Source organism: Colletotrichum acutatum (genome assembly GCF_030867785.1).
Source record: "Colletotrichum acutatum strain CBS 112980 chromosome Unknown BDZ83scaffold_7, whole genome shotgun sequence".
In the NCBI taxonomy this organism is placed as follows: Eukaryota; Fungi; Ascomycota; class Sordariomycetes; order Glomerellales; family Glomerellaceae; genus Colletotrichum; species Colletotrichum acutatum.
In genome coordinates, this window is record NW_026849001.1 from 228,544 (window position 1) to 246,934 (window position 18,391).

At 52.8% G+C, this 18,391-nt stretch overlaps 4 protein-coding genes across 4 annotated transcripts; 3 read left to right on the forward strand and 1 right to left on the reverse strand.

Annotated features, from left to right (window-relative positions):
- Positions 1 to 6,521: 6,521 nt before the first annotated feature.
- On the forward strand, positions 6,522 to 8,305 carry BDZ83DRAFT_747502 (SMI1/KNR4 family protein; the record flags this gene model as incomplete). The annotated part of the gene is made up of 3 exons (XM_060513447.1): positions 6,522 to 6,532; positions 6,619 to 6,677; positions 6,750 to 8,305. 3 exons carry the CDS (start codon positions 6,522 to 6,524, stop codon positions 8,303 to 8,305), a joined length of 1,626 nt encoding a protein of 541 aa, XP_060370335.1.
- Positions 8,306 to 9,826: 1,521 nt separating this feature from the next.
- BDZ83DRAFT_566646 (uncharacterized protein) lies at positions 9,827 to 10,508 on the forward strand (the record flags this gene model as incomplete). Its single annotated transcript, XM_060503871.1, has 2 exons — positions 9,827 to 9,919; positions 10,086 to 10,508. 2 exons carry the CDS (start codon positions 9,827 to 9,829, stop codon positions 10,506 to 10,508), a joined length of 516 nt encoding a protein of 171 aa, XP_060370336.1.
- Positions 10,509 to 14,006: 3,498 nt separating this feature from the next.
- On the forward strand, positions 14,007 to 14,780 carry BDZ83DRAFT_400455 (uncharacterized protein). The gene has a single exon (XM_060502838.1). The coding sequence runs from the start codon at positions 14,128 to 14,130 to the stop codon at positions 14,581 to 14,583; it is 456 nt and encodes a 151-aa protein (XP_060370337.1). The 5' UTR covers positions 14,007 to 14,127; the 3' UTR covers positions 14,584 to 14,780.
- Positions 14,781 to 15,743: 963 nt separating this feature from the next.
- BDZ83DRAFT_647054 (uncharacterized protein) lies at positions 15,744 to 17,249 on the reverse strand (the record flags this gene model as incomplete). Its single annotated transcript, XM_060510037.1, has 3 exons — positions 15,744 to 16,000; positions 16,201 to 16,353; positions 17,174 to 17,249. 3 exons carry the CDS (start codon positions 17,247 to 17,249, stop codon positions 15,744 to 15,746), a joined length of 486 nt encoding a protein of 161 aa, XP_060370338.1.
- Positions 17,250 to 18,391: the final 1,142 nt, after the last annotated feature.

Genomic DNA, 18,391 nt, shown 5'->3' on the forward strand with positions numbered 1-18,391 from the left:
ATTTGGCCTTGAGTAATGTGCCTCAGTGCTTAAACAGGAAGAAAACAATCTGCGCTATTATTCTGTTACAAATTACAACCCTCTTTGACGGTTCGTCTCTCGATAAGGTCTCAGGGAAGTGACAGGTACAAGAATATCATCAGCATAAAACTTTGTTACGATTACCAATCGTGGAAGAAGCAGATGCAAAAGAGACTGTACAAGTCATAGAATAGCGAATGCGAGACAATGTTCGTGTTGTCCAGACGGGTTCGGACGAGCAGGTGTTCCTGGCCAGCCACCCTCACAACTATGATGAAGGGAAGTTGGTTCAAGTCCCAAGTCAGGCCAGCTCAGATGTCTTCCGCATTTGGCCACGACTGAGATCCGAAGTTGAAAATAGCTCGGAATGGCCGAGCGAACAGGCCTCACGGTTCTGCAGGAAGGAAACAAGTTCGACGACATCATCCCGAATCTGTCGCAGCTTGCGAACGGTCTTCCAAGCAGACCATCATCCGATTGTGGCTCGCCTGATATATTCTGCTTATTGACGATCTTGCCTCGCCGTCCGAAGTTTGGCATTACAGGGCTGCCTCTACAACTAGATTGGAGAAGTCCCCAAAGTCTCTAGAACCAGAATTGTGCTCGGTCCTCGCTCAAGTCGTAAGGTGGGTGTTCTCGTAGAAGCGCTCGGGCTGTTTTGGCGGTGCGTTTCCCGTACGGCTCCTGCCTCTTCCACGCATCGTTGACATGCTTCTGACCCGAGACCTTCGTTCGTGTGTTCGGATTGCGAAACCAGTCCGTAGCCCTTTCTTTTCTTACCTGCGTTTGAGACTCGACTTCGCCAGGTGCTGTGGTAGACTGCTTAGACCTCAGGCCCGGTGACACCGTTAGTCTGGCTTATACGAGGCAGTCAACTGTAGTATCAAGGCCGAGTGATTGTCATCTTGAAAGTTCATTCGTTCACGCCAGACCATTCCGTAGGCTCAAATCTTGCAGAAATATGTCGATTAGGAGATGAGGCACTGGATCGAATATGCAAAGTCTCTCGGCCGAATCCTATCAGGTTGTTGAGCAAAGCATGGCTTTTCCATCCGTGCTTGTAATGAGGCACATTCCTGTCATATCCAGTGGCTTCTTGTCTTTGGCCAAGCGTAGACAATAAGAGTCTTGGCCGGGTTCGAAGCCCTCCGCGATCCCACTTGTGGATGCTGCCAACCGATCGGCTCATGGTGCTTGAAAGCTTATCGAGATAGCTGTGGAGAGCCAAGGGACCAAGCATGCTCTTCAGCGTGGTGACAAGACTGATATCTAGACTTCAACTCGAAACCAATGGCAATCAGAAGAGCAAATGAGCAGTGGCACTATGTGGGGCGTAATGAAGCTTAAGCCACACCCAATTTGCACCACATGCCCTGGATATTCTCGAAATTTCGACGAGAATCATCGTGAACTGCTCTTTGTAGTGCCTGGGGTGGTCTTTCGCCGTGGAATTCGACGTCAAGGTAAGTATACGTCCGTAAGAGCGTCCATAATGCAACGACATATATGAGAATGTATGCTTTTAAGAGAGACCGGGAATGGGCACCGCCTTAGCTGAGGCGATATCTGGCCGGGATGTCAGACTCTCGAAGGCTTTTTGCTGCGAGTTCGGACTGGGTCAAATTCATCATGAAGGTGCCATGTTAACCGTGGCATGAGCCAGATGTGGAGGCAGTATACGGACAATACCGAGACCCGAGCTTTTGTCTAGATCTAGACTAGCACACAAAGCTAGAGACTGGCTACGCGGCCGTTGTCAAATAAAAATTTGTTCCAAGAAGGAATCGCGAAGGTGGACTTACGGGGACGCTTCAGACCTTGGCATGGTCATCTCATTGTTCAGCTGGGTCCTGCACCGAGTGGGACGTCTGTCTCTAGTCGGTGAGATTGCAGATGAAGGTGGGACGGGACCAGATCCGTCATGACATCAATCAGGGGTGTATCCGTCAAGCAAACGGGTCTCGATGAGCGCTATCAAGTCAAATATGGAGAGTCAAGGCTCGAAGGCGACATCTTTCGTTCCTGGGGGCTTTAAAAAAGACCTGGTGTCTCCATGTAGTCCATCATGGGAAGCAGTACGAGAACCGGATGGCATGACTGACGCTTTCTGCTGGATGCTGCCAAGTAACATGTGTTCGTGAGCGCGAACGCGGCTGCATGTGCGGAGGGAACCAACATAGCGCATCAGCCACGGCATCAAGGCAGTTATTTTGGACCGGCCGGCGGCTGCAAAGCCGGGAAGCCGTCACTGGGGACTGGACCGGTTTTCAGCGGGCAACTGCCAGCTGAGAGTCCCCGCTGACAAAATGTAGCTGCGAGTCGCGCGCTGCTTCCCGCCTCAAACAGTTGGGGAACCGTCAACCGTGAACGTGGTAACGAACCCCATGCCGCCGACCGCAACCGCCCAGGAAAGAAAACAGTCGGGTCGAGCGATTCAAGCAAGAGATGCCAGTGAGCTACGGTGCCTCAAAGGTCAACCAAGAGCAAGAAGGAGAAACACCAGAAATCTAGAGAAGCACTGGCCAGTCAAACGACCATGAACCGTTGCCACACGAAACTGTCGGCCCTCCTCCCTCGCGCTAGTGTAGTCTGGTGTTCCTAAGCCATCGTCCATCCGCCATCTGAACCACCAATCTCTAGCGTCTGCTTCCAAGTTCCCACCTCTCTCAAGCCGCAAGTCGATCGAGATAGCGCGCAGCCGCCGCTGGTCGCCGTGCGCAACGTCTGGGTGACGACTTGGGCTGCGTCGTTGGTGCTATTATTCAGTTGCCGCTTCCTGCGTCTCTAGCGCCTCTTATCGCACTGCCGCCTGCAAGCTCCTGCAGAGGTGAGAGAGAGAGAGAGAGCCTATTGCATCGTCGCACAGCTGCCATGACACCGGCTTGTGCAACCTTCACGTCACCTTCATTTACCTCTGTACGGAGCGAAAACGTAGCAACTGGTCCGTACTGTGTAATGGAAAGGAAAAAGGAAGTGGAGGGTATCTGTACCGTACTCTGGAACATTGACTTTGGAGACGTCGGGAATATTCTGCATCGAGCGGGGGTAGAGACTGCATGTTTCAAGAAGTTTACCAGCGTGACATGGACTGCAAGGTAATTTAAGCTGCGAGAGGATACAAAAAATGAGCGGCCAAAGATTCAGGGTTCCCGCCGGTCCAGGCTTGTTTCGGGGGCGGGGAAAGCTGGTGAAATGAGGAGACGTACGGAATGGAATGCTTCTTTGCCTGGGCGGGTTCAGCTCTACCGGCTCGTGGAAGACGCCTAGAAGACTTGGGCTTTTCCTTTGTTCTCATCTTGCCATGTTCATTTCATCTGGTACATGTCCGAGACCTACATCAAGACTCTTTCGGGGCTTGAGCTGCGCTAATCGGCAAGGTGACGACGACGACCAGACGACGCATATTGGAAGTACTTTGTAGAATTGGTTGCATATCAGGTAATCAGAGCTGAGATGAGGCCCAGAGGGGAGTTGATGCGGTCCAGGGGTGGAAACGACCAGGTGCGGGTTGGAAATGAGAATAGCATGCACCTGAGGTGGGAAACAAAATGGCGGTTTATGCCGTGTGGTTGACGATTGATATTACTTTAGGTAGGTACCTACCTTACCTAACCAAAGCACGTACTCACAGTTGCTGCCAGCTGCAGAGATGAGCTCGATGACTTGAAGTCTGGAGACCGGAGTAAGGTATACTTCCATACTCGATATTGCCAGCAAGACTTTGCGATCAAAAGAATCGACGGGTAGAGGCAGCCGTTTACGCCAGGATCTTCAATGAAAGAAGGAATTTTCCCAAGCTCCTGACTAGCAAGTTGGGCTCCAGTTGACGCAGCGGGGACCAAAAAGAAACGGCTTGATCCCGTGGCGTAGTAGCCCGCTACGTCAGTTCGAGACATTTTACACCAATACATTCGATTTGACCAGTTTCATCGAGGTATTTTCCTATCAGCACCCGGCTAATGCTTCCTACTAGTCAGGGGTCTCGGTAGCAACAGTGCACAAGCAGCGCCGGTTCCTGAGCCGCGACACCACCACCACCACCTCCTCCTCACCATGAATGACTCTGAGCCCACTGACTCCAGCGCAAATCCAAGACTTTTCAGTTTCTGAACCACTTCTGCCGCTCCCACTCGCCCGCCGCCCGCCCGCGCCTTCTTTTCGGCGCGTCCTCTTTAGCGGGCGGGCATTCCACACCTGCGAGACCGGCCATCCCTGTCTTCTATCTTTTCGTCCGTGGCCCGCGGCAGTTCTGCCCGCATGTCCTCTGCCATACAAGACAACCTCCAGAGGTACTTACAAAAAGGTAAGTACACACACGAAATAGTCGCCTCCATAAGATGGTAAATTCGGGGAGGGATCCAATCCAATCCATCCTACACATCCACCCCTTCCCCAATCATCAATCGAGGTTGCCCTTTCGCCCTTTCCTAACACCGCGTGATGGCCCGGGCTACAAGTACGGTGTACATTCCGTACGGTACTACGGGCAGTTCATGGGCAACGATCTCTTCAAAAGACCCGAAAGTCGTCTGCCAATTGATTGTGAATCATGGAAGGGGCGGCACCCACTTGACGCGCGAATCTCCGGGTCCCCTTCTGCCAATTTGCCAGATTGTCAGATTGCTGAGCTTTGAACGAAGCCTGTCGAAGCCTGGCGCCGGTCCTACGACGTCAAACGCCGTCCCATCCACACCCCTCTTCCATCCCAATGTGCCAATCCTACCCTGATTTTGCCATCGCCATCCCGCTGGTGCAGTGACTTGACTGAGGCTAGGTTACCCAGTTTGTTAGTGCATATTTGACGACCAAGCAACTTGCCCTGCATTCGCTGCACTGCTTTTAGTAGTGTGATGGGAGTCGAACGGCATGGATGTATCCGTACTTCTGTCTGTGATTGACGATTGTACACGACATTGAGCGGAGGTCGTAGTTGCAGTGCTCCTGAAGATCAAAGATGATTAGCATCTACACTATCTTTGCCATTGCTGCCAACTTATCCCCATCCTGACTTTCTCCGTGCTTTTCTGGTCCTCCTCCTCTTCTCTTCTTCATCTTCATCTACATCAATCGCTCATTCCCCTCAGTCGTTGCCTTCGTTATCATTGCACACACTCTCGCATCCAGAGCGTTCGTTTGGTGTCACACGGGAAACATCTTCACCGACCTGACCAACACTCGCTCGCTCGCTTTCGCGTCACAATTCGTTACTAGTGTTCTCTCGTTCCCTCTCACGTTGGCTTCACCTCGTCACAAACTCCGCAGAAGCAGCAGACCTACCTTACTGTGCTCAGGTACTGGGCTGCAGTAACCTCGCTGTCCAGGGTCGCCGCTGCACTGCTTGCTTTTTCTCCCTCTTCTTTTTTAGTCTTTTGGTCTTGCTTGAGCAAGGAAGGCACCGGTTCATTTTGTCTAATGAGAAAGGAGAGACCAGGGGTCCCCCTTCTCTCCTAAACCGTTCTGAAGGTCCCACTTTCACTCGAACCCCCCGTGCCTGTCCCCTCCTTCCCTCCCTCTCTCTCCTCCCCAAGCCCAGACGCCCACCACGTCCACCACCATCTCATTCTCACTACCACGACTACCCAGGTATACTCGCTTTTTCCTGAGGTATCGACCAAAACTGACCGGGGGGAAACACTGACACTGGGGCTCCTTCCTTCCCCTAAAGTGCCACAAACCACGCCGGGCGCAATCCACCAAACTGACCAGACGAAGCCTCAACGTCTCCAAATTTAACCCTGTCCACCTACCTGCCTACCTGTCCAGTCCCGCTGTCTGAAGTGCTCTTTTTCCTTCCTGGCCCCAGGTTCCTGAGGTACCTAGCGAGAGAGAGAGAGAGAGAGAGATATCAAGGCACAGCTACCTATCGTTACCGCACTATTACCTGCCTCCACTTCGTCTCCTGCGTCGCACTGAGAGCTGCAGCACACCTCACTCTCGCCTCCTTCACTGCACTAACACCTGCACCCGCCTGGCACACTCAAGGACCGCGACGGGTTTACTACGCCATCGTCCCCAACTCTAAAAATTCCACGCCCCGTCAGACATAAACACGGGCACCTCACAATTCAACCCTCGCGGCCTGCCCCTGACCTGACCGCGCTGCCTCCGACCTCAAAGCCTCTTTTTCCCTCCAACAACCCAATTCACCACCCAGACCGCATACTTTCGCTGGTTGCGAATCCAACACTCCTTCACACTTTGAACCCCATTGCGAGTCGACAATACCTCGACGGGCGGTGGACAGAAACAGAGCATCCTAAATTAAGCAGACTCCCACCCAGCACCTGCTGTCATCTGTCTTTGACGATTCGGCCGTTACCCCTAACCTCAACGCCAACGACCAAAGGGGTAAATCGACTTTCTTCGATACCCCCCAACTTTCGCTGCTATTTCCTTACTTTTCCACAACCACAACCGCAACCGGTCGATCGCGTCTCTTTTTCCAACCCCGGAACAGGATCATTGTCTTGTCAAATCGGCCAGGGGCCCCATCGCCAATCATGGCGAACACGTACGTTGGCATCTATTCTTTAAACCGTTCAGTCCCCTTTTCTTGGGACGCCCACGAGGACCGAGACATTAACTTTGCCATGACAGGTTCGGCTTCGGTGCGGCTATGCGCTCTCTCTGGCACGATCTGACCAGCTACGACCGACGTACGTTTCTTCCCCCCCCCCTAAATGGCCTCTGCAACGCCTGCCTCTATAACAAAAACTAACGTATCTCAGACTCCACGATTGACTCTCCTCACCGAACCGGTCGTCACGTTCCCCTGAATCGCCAGAGCGGCATCCTTACTTCCGTCGCGACTGCCTCCGAATCCCGCGCCGATGTATCCTCTCCTTTCGCCGACGATTATAACAGATTCTCGCGCGAGAACAGCTACCAGGGCGGCGGCATGCCCTACACGCCAACTAGCCCCAACCCTTCTGCGCCCTACTCTCCGGGTCTGAGATCTCAATCTGCTCGCCGCGAAAGCCAGCACGATGGCTTTGAGCTACAAAGTCCCGGAGATGTCCCCATGCAGTCTTTCCAGGACGGCTCACCTCCTCCCCCTCCCGTTTCCCACTCGTGGAAGAAGATTGACGCTTGGGCCGAAGAGCACTACCCGGAGCTGTGGGACCAGCTCTGCGAGGGATGCACCGATAACGATCTCAACGAATTGGAGCATCAACTCGACTGCTCCTTGCCCCTTGATGTAAGAGAGTCATTGATGGTTCACGACGGCCAGGAGCGCCTGGGAATGCCTACTGGTATCATCTTCGGCTCCATGTTGCTTGACTGCGAGGAGATTGTTCAGGAATGGGACCAGTGGCGCAAGGTCAACCAGGAATTCCTCTCCGAAGCGGCCTACCAAAGACCTGCCGCTCTCCCCAAGGCCCTCGGCAGCAGCAACCAGGCATCTTCCTCCAGAGAACCCGCATCTCCTGCGGTCGCGAACAATGGTTCTTGGCGTCAGGACCTCATTGCTCGCCAGGATTGCGTGCCCCCCAACGCAGTGCAGCGATCGTACGCCCACCCAGCCTGGATCCCCTTGGTGCGCGATTGGGGTGGAAACAACCTGGCTGTCGACCTCGCCCCCGGTCCCAGTGGCAAATGGGGACAGATTGTTCTCTTTGGTCGCGACTACGATACCAAGTACGTCATTGCCCGCTCCTGGGCTCACTTCCTCGCCATGGTCGCGGACGATCTCTCGTCTGGCAAGTGGTTTGTGGACGAGGAGACCAACGAGCTCAAGTTGCGGGAGTTTAAGGAGACGCGTGTTGAGCCTCCATACTTTGGCATTCTTCGATGGCGCATGGATCAAAAGTACGGCCGCAGAGCCGCGAAGCGCAGATCGGTTGCGCCTACTAACAGAGCCGGATCCCCGGCTGGATCTGGCGCCAACTCCCCGTACACGAGCGCGAGCCCGACATCAGCCGAGCCTAATGGCGAACAACGAGGAAGATCAATGCAACGACTGGGAGGCACTTCTCCGATCGCCAGCCCCATTCGCCCTGGCTATGGCAAGTCCAGCCCCCTGGCACGAGTGGCCGAGGAAACCCCTCTGCCGGAGCTGCAGACAAACGGCCTCAAGCCAACGAAGCTTGTCGAAGTCGAAACCCCCCGGCCGAGCGAAGAGACCCCCAAGGGCTCCCGCGTGTCGTTACTTTCGCACGTCGAGACCGCGGAGGGCGAAGGAAAGGAGAACGCAAACCCCGCTGGCAAGATGAATGGCACCGCCAAGGCCAACGGCAAGCAACCTGAGGTATCGGAGGAGCCGATGAAGGAGATCGAGATATAGAAGGTGTGCAAAACTGGATACGACAGAACGACGATACGGTTTCCCCTATTCTCGGGGTCTTGTTACGCGACAAGGCCCGTCATACAGCAAAACATCGGCGTTTGAGGCGTCCGTGACTCTAATCATCATGAGAGGACGTCCGCAGTGGGTCATACAACATTGAAGACTTTTTTTTTTTCGAGCATCAGGGAACACGGCGGCTGGGCTTATTTCCAAGTCTATTTTCTACTTCTTTTTTCTTCCTTTTTGGGCTCTCTCTGGAAAGGGCCGGGACCGGAATACGTCGGGTGGGCCACTCCCCCATTCTGAGGTTTCTGCAGTCTATGGACATAGCTGCGCGGCATACGTACATTTGCACCAACCTGCCATATTCGGCCAATCTTCGTGGGCGGCCCTACGGCTCTCTTGAAAGGGATGCTGCGGACCACGTCCTCCTAGACGAGGCGAATGGGACGATAATATCCCAGGCTGGAATTGACAGGCGTGCCGGTAATTGTTAGTGTACTATTAGGACCTTTTGTCTACTTCTTTTTATCTCGAGCGCTCCGAGGCAAGGGCGTAGGATTAGTCCTCAATACAGGTTGGCTGTGACGGCCTTGGCCAAATCGTATTCTGTTTCTCGTGTCAGGATGAAAAAGATGGGCTCTACGCCTACGTGCGTATGTTTGGGGTGCAGCGGCATGCGCCCCTCAATTCCTCGTATCCCGTGCTACTGGGACCGATTCGTGTTTGCGGGGTGTTAACGGGGTGTTAACGGGGGTCAACCTAAGCCCGGAACACCACGATGAACTGCTCCGCATCGATCAGATCTACGAAGAAGGGTCCAGGCCGTGTCTTGAAGCATGGAATGTCGTTCATGAGCACGGGTGCAGGCAGAGTCATGTACAAAGCAGGGGACTTAGAGGTGTAAGCTATGGGTTGGCTTGCGGATGGCGTCGCAACAGCACAAGATTATCAAGGTGGTCTTTACGTTTAAGAGAGATTAATCTTTTGCTCAATTTCGATCATACTTGCGAGATGAGACTTTCTCTTCAATCTTGTTCCGTTCCCCTTAGCTACCTTACCTACCTACACAGTAACAGGGTGCACGAAGGTACATTTGCGATGTGAAGATCATGTGACGTTCATATAGTCACGTGATAACGGCAAAGCTCCGGGACAGGGATCAGGTAGTGGGACTGTGACGCCTCAGCTGTGCCGGATCAACGTCAAGGCGACCAACATCCGGAACTTGCGCCTTCGTCACCCACGCCCAGCCTTACACCGAAGCAGACGACAACCGCCGACGAACAAACGCACGCGCGGCCCGATCCATCCACTTCGCGATATACCGACGACACTTTACTTCTCTCCACCAAGAGCATCGACTGCTCGAGAACACTCCCGACGAAACACGCCCAGATTCCCCGCCCGCCCGATTCGTCTACAACGGTTTCGCAGACGGGAAGCTATCTTCAGCTAAGCGCTTCCGAACCTAACTACACCCCAAAACCCAATCCATTCATCACCACATTCGCAGCTATGGAGGAGGAACGCCTTTGGAAGTTCAGCAAGCCAGAATGGCTCAACAGCGCTTGGGCTCGTAACTTTGGCGTCTACGGTGCCGGAGCTCTGGTAAGCCTGTCCTTCTCTCTCCTGCCTGATGGTCCCCCGCCAGTATCCGTCGTAGGATAGCATATGAAGGAACATCAGCTAGTTCCCTTCTCCCAATAACCCCCTGTACAAAAACCACAGGAAACAAAGGATGATTCAAGAACCTTGCTAATCATTCAACCCCCAGTTCTCCATCGCCTTCTACGTCATGCTCGACTCCGCCGTCTGGTCAAAGTCAGCCCGCAACGGCTCCGACACCCACGTCACCTTTGTCGACTGGCTGCCCCTCATCTTCTCCTCGCTCGGCATGCTCATCATCAACTCGGTCGAGAAGGCGCGCCTGTCGGCCGACAGCTTCTCGTATAGCGGCAACGGCGTCGCGTGGAAGGCCCGCGTCGTGCTGTTCCTCGGCTTCGCCGCGCTGGCTGGCGGTATGGCCGGCGGCGTGACGGTGTTTGTGCTCAAGTTTGTCGTGCAGGACGTTGCCATGCCGGCGCTGGGCATGGGCATCGAGAACGTTGTCGCGAATGCGCTCGTGGGCTTGAGCAGCGTCGTGCTCTGGATCAGCCAGAATATGGAGGATGAGTATAGCTACAACCTCGCTCTGTAAGGGGGTTTGGTAGTCAGTAATACGGGGACTGGCTGGTCTGGATGGAAGAGTCATCCCGAGACTATGGCATGGACCCCTCGGTATGGATGAACCGAGTTGGTTTATCCAGAATGGCTGAAGATTGTATGAATCGGGTGATTCGGATCGCGGGTGTATAATTATAGCACTGAGGGTACTGTGGCGCATGGGTTTGACATTGGCGGCATGGCTATAGTCTACTTTATTCCCTTTATTTGAGCCTTCTTTTCGCAGACTCCTCTGTCTCTGATCTATTTCCCGCGTCTCAGGTGCTGCCGAGATCGTATACTTACTCTCCAATTCATGGAGACAAGCGCCGTTGCGATCGTCACACTTGGGTGCATGACAAGCAGTCACCAAAGTTCAAAGGTCAACTTCGGCCTGACTGGCTTATCTACTTCTCACAGCGATGTCTGATCGCAAATGACACCAAAGATTCGAGGGATCCTGGCAGCTCCTTTAGTTCCGACGTAGGTGCAGGATAATACGTTTGATCTTTGCCCGAGGGACTAAACTCTACAATAGGAATCGGAGAAAAGTAGCCAGGGAAGATTCTCGTTCCTTGACAAGGAACATCGACCCGAACTCATCCTCACTTTTGGGCACGAGGGACAGAGATTGTCGCGTATCCACGACCGTGAGCGCAAAACTAGGCAGGCGGGTGCCGGCTGGCCGTATCTTCATCAAATTCACATAAGGTGCGTACCAGACCTTCATCCGATGAATACCATACACAGGAAGGAAGACTATATACCCCCCCCCTCCCCCCTCAATCCCATTGCCGTCACCAGCCAGCAGGCGCCCGTCTAGGTCGGTGGGTCAGGTCAAACTGGCTGCCTGGTGGAATAGTCCAAGGTCGACAATCAAAATCGTCAACCAGCCTACTCGACGACAGGCTTAGCGTATACGAGTACCCGAGTTCGAATCCCAGCATGAGCACCGAGACATGTAGCCACACCAGTGGTGAACTCTTTTTTGTTTTTTTTGGGTGAGCGTATTTTTCTTGCGTCACGGCGTTATGAGAAATAGTATTTCGACTTGGATGCTTTGATTGTATTACGTTGTTGCCTCCAAGGAGGTTGTTGGTTGACTTTTGTACTAGTCTTATATTGGGCGTGTGTACTGAGGGCTGCTTTCTGGCAAGGAAGACGTCTATCCCGTCGACGGATCGCGGTGGTCGTACTGGTGGTCGTCAAGGGACTGTTTCGTAGGTGAAATACACCCTGTCCTAAATCTTCATTTAGCCTAAGTAAGCCCCTTACACCGTTACTGATGAATTTATTAGTTCGGGTGTTGTAAGCGGCTTCAACTCGTGATAGTCTCGAGGCCAGGGCATTGCTTCGAGCCCCATCAAATGAGCAACAAATGTTTAGTTTGCCAGTGAAATCCGTTTCCTCCATGCGCCACAACAACGGTCTCCTCGTAGTTTTACGTCACTGGTATTTACTGTACCTGGGTCAGCTAGGTATACCATGGCAACATTCACTGGAGTATCTGGAATGGAACCAGAAGTTTCAGCAGAAAAGGTTACTATATGTCGAGCATCGCCATGCTGTACGTATACGTGAGCCGCCTCTCGTACACGACCATCTGAGTCTGGAAAAAGCGCAAATTCACGTTGCTGGATGTCTTGTACATGCACCTTGATTAGGCAGACAAGTATAAAGATCTAAAACAAGCATCTTAAACTACATCTATGCAAGAAGTTCATAAAGCAAGGGAGCTGCCCGGTTCCTCTTTCTCTGGTGCCACACACGCTTCTGAGTTTGCTGCCTCCCGCCGTTGCAGGCCAAATACCAAGGCAGCATCAAACGTGACTTGCTGCCGTTTTGGATAGCCCGGCACAGAATTCAGGGGATATGTTGTGTGGCGAAATGATCATATAAAGAGAGACTGTGGGTGCTCTCATTGTACAACTCCACGGACTCTCCAAGCGAGTTTTCGGAGTAGTGAACTCGGAGAGTTTGGTCCTTTTTGGTCATGAGGGAATGGGTTTCCATGTGTTTACGTCGGTCACGTTGTGATTAGGAGAAATTCCAACACGCTGCCACTGTCCTCTCACTTCGTTCATAAGTGAATTCCATATGGGATCCCATTTGGGTCACAAATAGCGAAGGGAAAGCGAATGCCGCGATTACTAGATAGTCTTTATCATTGATCAAACATCATGAGTTTACCGCTACAAGAGCGTCGGCCGTTGCCCACGCAGTAAACAAAAGGTGCTGCCCACGGTCTGGAACTTCGACCTCTCGACAATCCAATCGTCCTGGTGGTAAAAGAAGTCCCGCGATAGACGTCTCCGCGCCTTTTCATGTAATTTTCTGTAATGACTGAAAGCTAAAGCGGCCTGCAGAGCTCCGGGCCTAGTATGTCTATCGAGCAGTCAACATCATAAAAACCCTCCTCTTGTTCTTCTCCAGAGGCATTTTCTCCACATAATTACCCGCCGCGTAGACAGTCACATCACGAAGAGATCAGCACGCAATGATAACACCTTGCTCCGCGAAGGACAAACTCGCAGTTTGGACACACGTCGATTTCCGGTGTAAGGTAGGCCCGTCTCGCCTTTTATGCTTTAGAGTTAGTAACTAGTAGGGAATAAAGCCTGGATCCGGGTCATATGAGTAAAAGTTTAACTCATTACGAATTACCCTTCTCTTCCATGGATTACCTCAGGAATGATCAACGGCTAGAAGTATACGACACTGAACGATTTAGGTGAAACCATGGTTATCCCACGACTGATACATTGCCTCCCCCTTCGCTATACGTGCCCATTAACTCCGAGGCTGTGATCTGCCTGGAGATCTGCCTAAAGTTCGTCTTCTGACCACAACAGCGCCGATACTATAACCAGATGTGCAAACGCAGCCTATGGATATCTATATGTCATGGCGCGGGGCGTCATGGAGGGAGTTACAGCTTCGGCGACGGCGCTCCAGATGGAAACCGAGTCTCAAAGTTGAGTTGAAGAAGACGAAACGGGTTGATACACGCTCATGACTTCAGTTGTGCCCACGAGCTGTTCTCCCTGACAACAATGGATCGGGCTTAGAACAAAACGTACCAAAGGGAGCGGAACTGGCAATCAGCTACTGTTCGCAATGACTCCCATGAATCAAACAAGGAATGACAGGAGACAAATTATTTCCAACATGACAAGCCGACAGAAAGCTTGTATCTCGGATGAGCAGGCAATGACTCAGTCCATGAGTGTTGAGGAGGATGGTATCCAGTATAAAAGTATAATCGAACCCCCATCTCGCCCACCGCCTAGTTGGATTCAATAAACATACGTATCGTAACCTTGAGATGGAAAACACCTGAAAAAGCTGGTGCGTCACGCGTGGAGGGATCATAGAATTCTCTATAACCACATCATGTCTTGATTTCTTTCATCGGAAAGGACTCTACATGGTGCTACGGAACTGTATCGTGGTCTATCTCAAGGTGTGGCTCATACCTTATTGAGGACTACACTCCAGGCAAACCCAAAAAAACATAAAAGCCATCAAATCGTTCCAAATTCCTCACCTTCCCCTTATGGAAGGCTCCAGATAGGAAGAGCTCACAGCATCGATGGTCAACGCACGACATCTCGATGACCAGGGGGATTCCAACAAACCGGAAAGCACCTCACAGCTCCCCGACGCTTACACGGAAGACGGACAGCGCAACCCCGGGAGTGAAGCGTACTATCTGCTCCACAACGCTTCCCTCCTCAGTCGTGAGCCCGGCGTGTAAATGGCACTCGGAGGCCCTGAAATGGGCACCACCGCAGGGGCTTATCGAAAACCTACCCAAAAGCCTCAGACCCTCCGCGGGCCGGCCCGAACAAGAAGGTGAACCGTCGACGAGGAAAACCTCCGACGACTCCCGGTCATGGACGGGTTGGGCAAGGCTGCCGGCCCGAATCAGTGTCCCTGGCCCCCCCACGCCCACTTCAGACCCCTGGCTCCCGCTTGAGAGTCGAGCGTGTTTGGGGGCGTCCGCCTTCTCAAGATACGTCGACGAGACACTGAGCTATATCCAATTCGGCATATACAGCGCAGACTAATTCGTAGAATCCTAGCAATGTAGCAAAGCTTTGGAACAATTTCGGACTTTCTATGAGTAGAAAAAAGGACACTCTAATCAATACTCTAGCCAGACACTTGTCTTGGAAACACCGCAAATCAGTTCTCCCGTACCTGCGCCGTGGCACGGCTTTGGTCGGGTGGCTGTTGTCTCGTTCAGAAGAATCGAAAAATTCGGTCAACAATCAGGCGGTGAAGAAAGACTGAAAAAGAAATTTTTGTTGGGAAGCCGGAGAAAAGGAAAAAAAAAAAAAAAAAGGTTCTTCGACAATCTCATCGCGCCACCCCTCTCGAGAACCCGTCGGTGAGAGGCCGGTCAGCGTTTGCGCACCGACAGAGATTTTTCTGGCGTTCAGACATGCAGGCGTTGAAACATGTTGCGCTGTCAAATTTGTATTATTCGCGCTCCCGGGCCTGCAGAACCCGTCCGTCATCGGCGGATGAAAGAGAGACAGAGAGAGACAAAAAAAAAAAGCTGCTTTGAACCCAGGGTCCGCCTCCTGCCGATCCTGTTGGGCGGGAGATGCGCCCTTAGACCGGCGGCGTGCGTGAGAAGGCTTGCTGTGAGGTGCCACGACAAAACGCGGCTCGAAGGCGGCGATGGCGGCGACACGAGCGTCCCCAAAGCCCGTGGAACGATCTCATTCAAACAAAGGAGCCGCCAGCTGACTTCTCCGTCTCTCGGACCAGCGACCTGGGCTGATCTTTACTCTATGTATCGCAACAACAAGCAAGGCCCGCCTGACGACGCTCGCATCAGAGGTCTCACCGTTGTTTGGCAGAGAAACAACCGGCCATCAATCTGGAACGAAGACCTGGTCGTCTCTCGAGAACAGTAACAATTGAGGTCGTTGGGAGGAAAGAGTTGAAGATTTCACATCGAGTGAAACAGGATGCCATTGGTACGAGTCACTGGGACCATCTGGACGGGCCGCTACAGCTGCTTTCCGGAAAGGCTGACGGTGTCCTGCAGCGAGGCGTCCGAGGCAACTCGATGATGCAGGTGAATGAAACATTTTTGTGGTTGTGACACAAAGCTCTGCAGCACAACATCTCTTAACACCAGAGCAGACCAACCATGCCGCCATCATCCATGTAGCGTGCCGTTGCAAGGTTGACTTTGGAGGGTCGTGATACGGATTTAGCTCAGCATGCAGGTCACTCGAAAGAGGTGAGGCACAGCAACTCGCAGGCACCCATTGAAGATGGATTGCTTCAAATGTTCCCCAAGCAGACCGGTAGCTGATCTTGCGGTGGCGGGCTGGCTGGCTGTGACCCATGGCCGGACTGGCGATCTCTCCGAGAATCTGTCACGAACAAAACCAGGTGGGTTTCTGCAAGATGCTTCGTCAAGGACAAGATCATCGATGTGTCGTACGATGCGAGCCAATGCCGGGCCTCGTGCGTGTAATACGCAAGCCCATGTCAATGATGATGGCAATCCGAGATGAGAGAGAGGGAGGCGCCTTGGGCTCGCCGTCAGATGATGAGGCGTTGAAGGTTGCTGCATTGCTACAATGTCGAGTTGGTGTGTACATCCTCAACATCTTGGCCACCATCAGTTATGATAGAATTTTCAATAGTGAATATGCACGTACCTGGCTGAAGACCATGGACCTGATACGGCAAGGCAAACTTACAGATGCCCATGCAAAGTTGACCGAAGTGGGATTTAAGACGGGCGTCTGGTTGGCGATCTTGCCGAGCAAAGACACTGCCCGGCAAAAGCCTGGAGACGACTTGCTCTTCTTCTGTAAAGATCAAAGGTTATCAAAGTGACCGTTGCATTGCAGGGCCCACTCGGCAACATGTCCTGCCTCGTGCACAATTGCAAGAGAGTTACATCTGACGCATGCTGTCAGAATAGCACCGTTCCGTCTGATTACGCATTCGCACACCTTGCTAGCGGCGGTCGGTGAGAAAGCAACAGCCGCCGAATGATCCGGGCTTTCTGCAAGGATACACACACCGAAATGCTCGGTGGCCGTCGGAGATACGTCGAGGGATCTCAAGACCTTAGTGCAGCCACAAGTTAGGACTTGCAACTCGCCATTGTTGGTAGTATTCGAGCCCAAGGCGTATTGAAACAGTCCAAGACTCGAAACTTGCCAACTTTTGAGCCGCTGTTTGGCTACCTTGAATTTGTTTGCCACTGACAGCCTCGAGATTTATAAGACTTTCGCCTCAAAGTGACACAAAGCTGAGCTGCATCCTGAATGTCTGAATCCAGAGATTACCGGTATGATGGTATCTCCTATCAAGGTCAATGTTCCCATGTCACATGGTGTCGAAAGGAAAGTTATCGGATCTTTGGGTGTACTGTTTGTAATGGCGGATCATTTGGCAGTATTTGTAACCCATCCATTGGCACGGGCAGTCATGGTAACTAGCCGGCCGCTGGAGATGGGTCTCTGATGCTTCCCCGGGGCCCTCACCGATGATAATTCGGGCATGGATTTGTGGGTAAGAAGTCGAAAAGACCAGGCATGATTCGACTACTCGGCACACCAAGCGGTCTCAACCCCAGCGATTTCCCTTGCGGCTGCAGGCGGCCGTTGCAACTTGGCATACCCATGGTTGAGGGATGAGGTCTGGTGACGATCCATCCAATGGTGAGAGCCGCAAAAATTGCTTTGACCAAGTTCATGTCTGTGCGGCAACTAGCTAGCAATCCGGGTCTGTTGTTCTGCAGTTGGGTCGGGATGTACTGAGATCTCTCCACTCGCAACCGAGAAAGGGTGTGACGAGAGGAGGCAGGAATAACATCGCCCACGGGACGACAGCATGCCTCTTTTCTTGCAGTAGGCTGGCCATCCTATGGCGCAACATTGTCCTTTGGAGTGTTTGAGGACCCACCATCTATCGACCGTGTGACGGGACAAGTACGTTGCGCGGTTGCTTCGGTCTTCGAGTTTCGCAGTACCTGGCCCGGAGATAGCAAGCGTAGGCCAGAAGCCTGTTGAGTTGCAATACCTGTAACTCTGTAGTATCGACGTCCTTCTCTTTTGTCACATATCTTTTCTTTCTCCAACGGGTAATTTGGAAGGGTTTCATCGGAATTCTGAGTTTTACGGCAGAATGCCACGTTGGAGTTCAGCCACGCGAACGACGAGCGGCTTTCATGGACCGCTTGCCGTCCGTTGAGTGCGCCATCCCATGAGCAACGTCTTCAACCCATGCCCCTGGCCCTTCCCGATGGAGGCTAAGTAGGTTGGCGGCGGGATGGTTGAAATGCTACACTATGGCCAGGAAGCCTGGAAGCCATGCGGCTGTTGCGAAAGGGATGCGGTGACGAGATGTAGTGCATTACCGCTCGGCTCAGGAATTCAGAGAGGGCCTGGCAGGCCAGTCAACGGATGCGTGGCAGGGGGGCCGACATGGGAACTCGCACACGTCTTAGTCCAACTACAAGCTCTGTCTGTGCGCCTCAACCAACAGGAATGGAACCCCCTCTCCCCCAAAGATGGCCTGCAGGACATTGAATGCAAGTCAAACAAGTCTGTGACCCAGCGCGCGCCTCTCTACTGCCGTATATTGAAGCTGTGTGCTTCCAGGGACGCAGACGCAGACGCGGACGCAGTAGTCAATCCAAACCTTGAGGCTCACGTGGTCGGGAAAGGGCATCGGATCGAACGTATGAGATAAATAGGCAACCCAACGCAAAGGTCGAGTCGGCGTCGGTGGCGGGCCAGCCATGGTAGCCGAATGATGATCAGCCAGTCGCTGCGAACCCGAATGTGACTTTGAGGACGACGGGAGCTCGTGGTTGCCAGTTAATAACGCACCGTA

Bases quoted from the DNA above. Each gene is read 5' to 3' on its own strand.
- BDZ83DRAFT_400455 (XM_060502838.1), top strand. From the start codon at position 14,128: ATGACCAGGGGGATTCCAACAAACCGGAAAGCACCTCACAGCTCCCCG.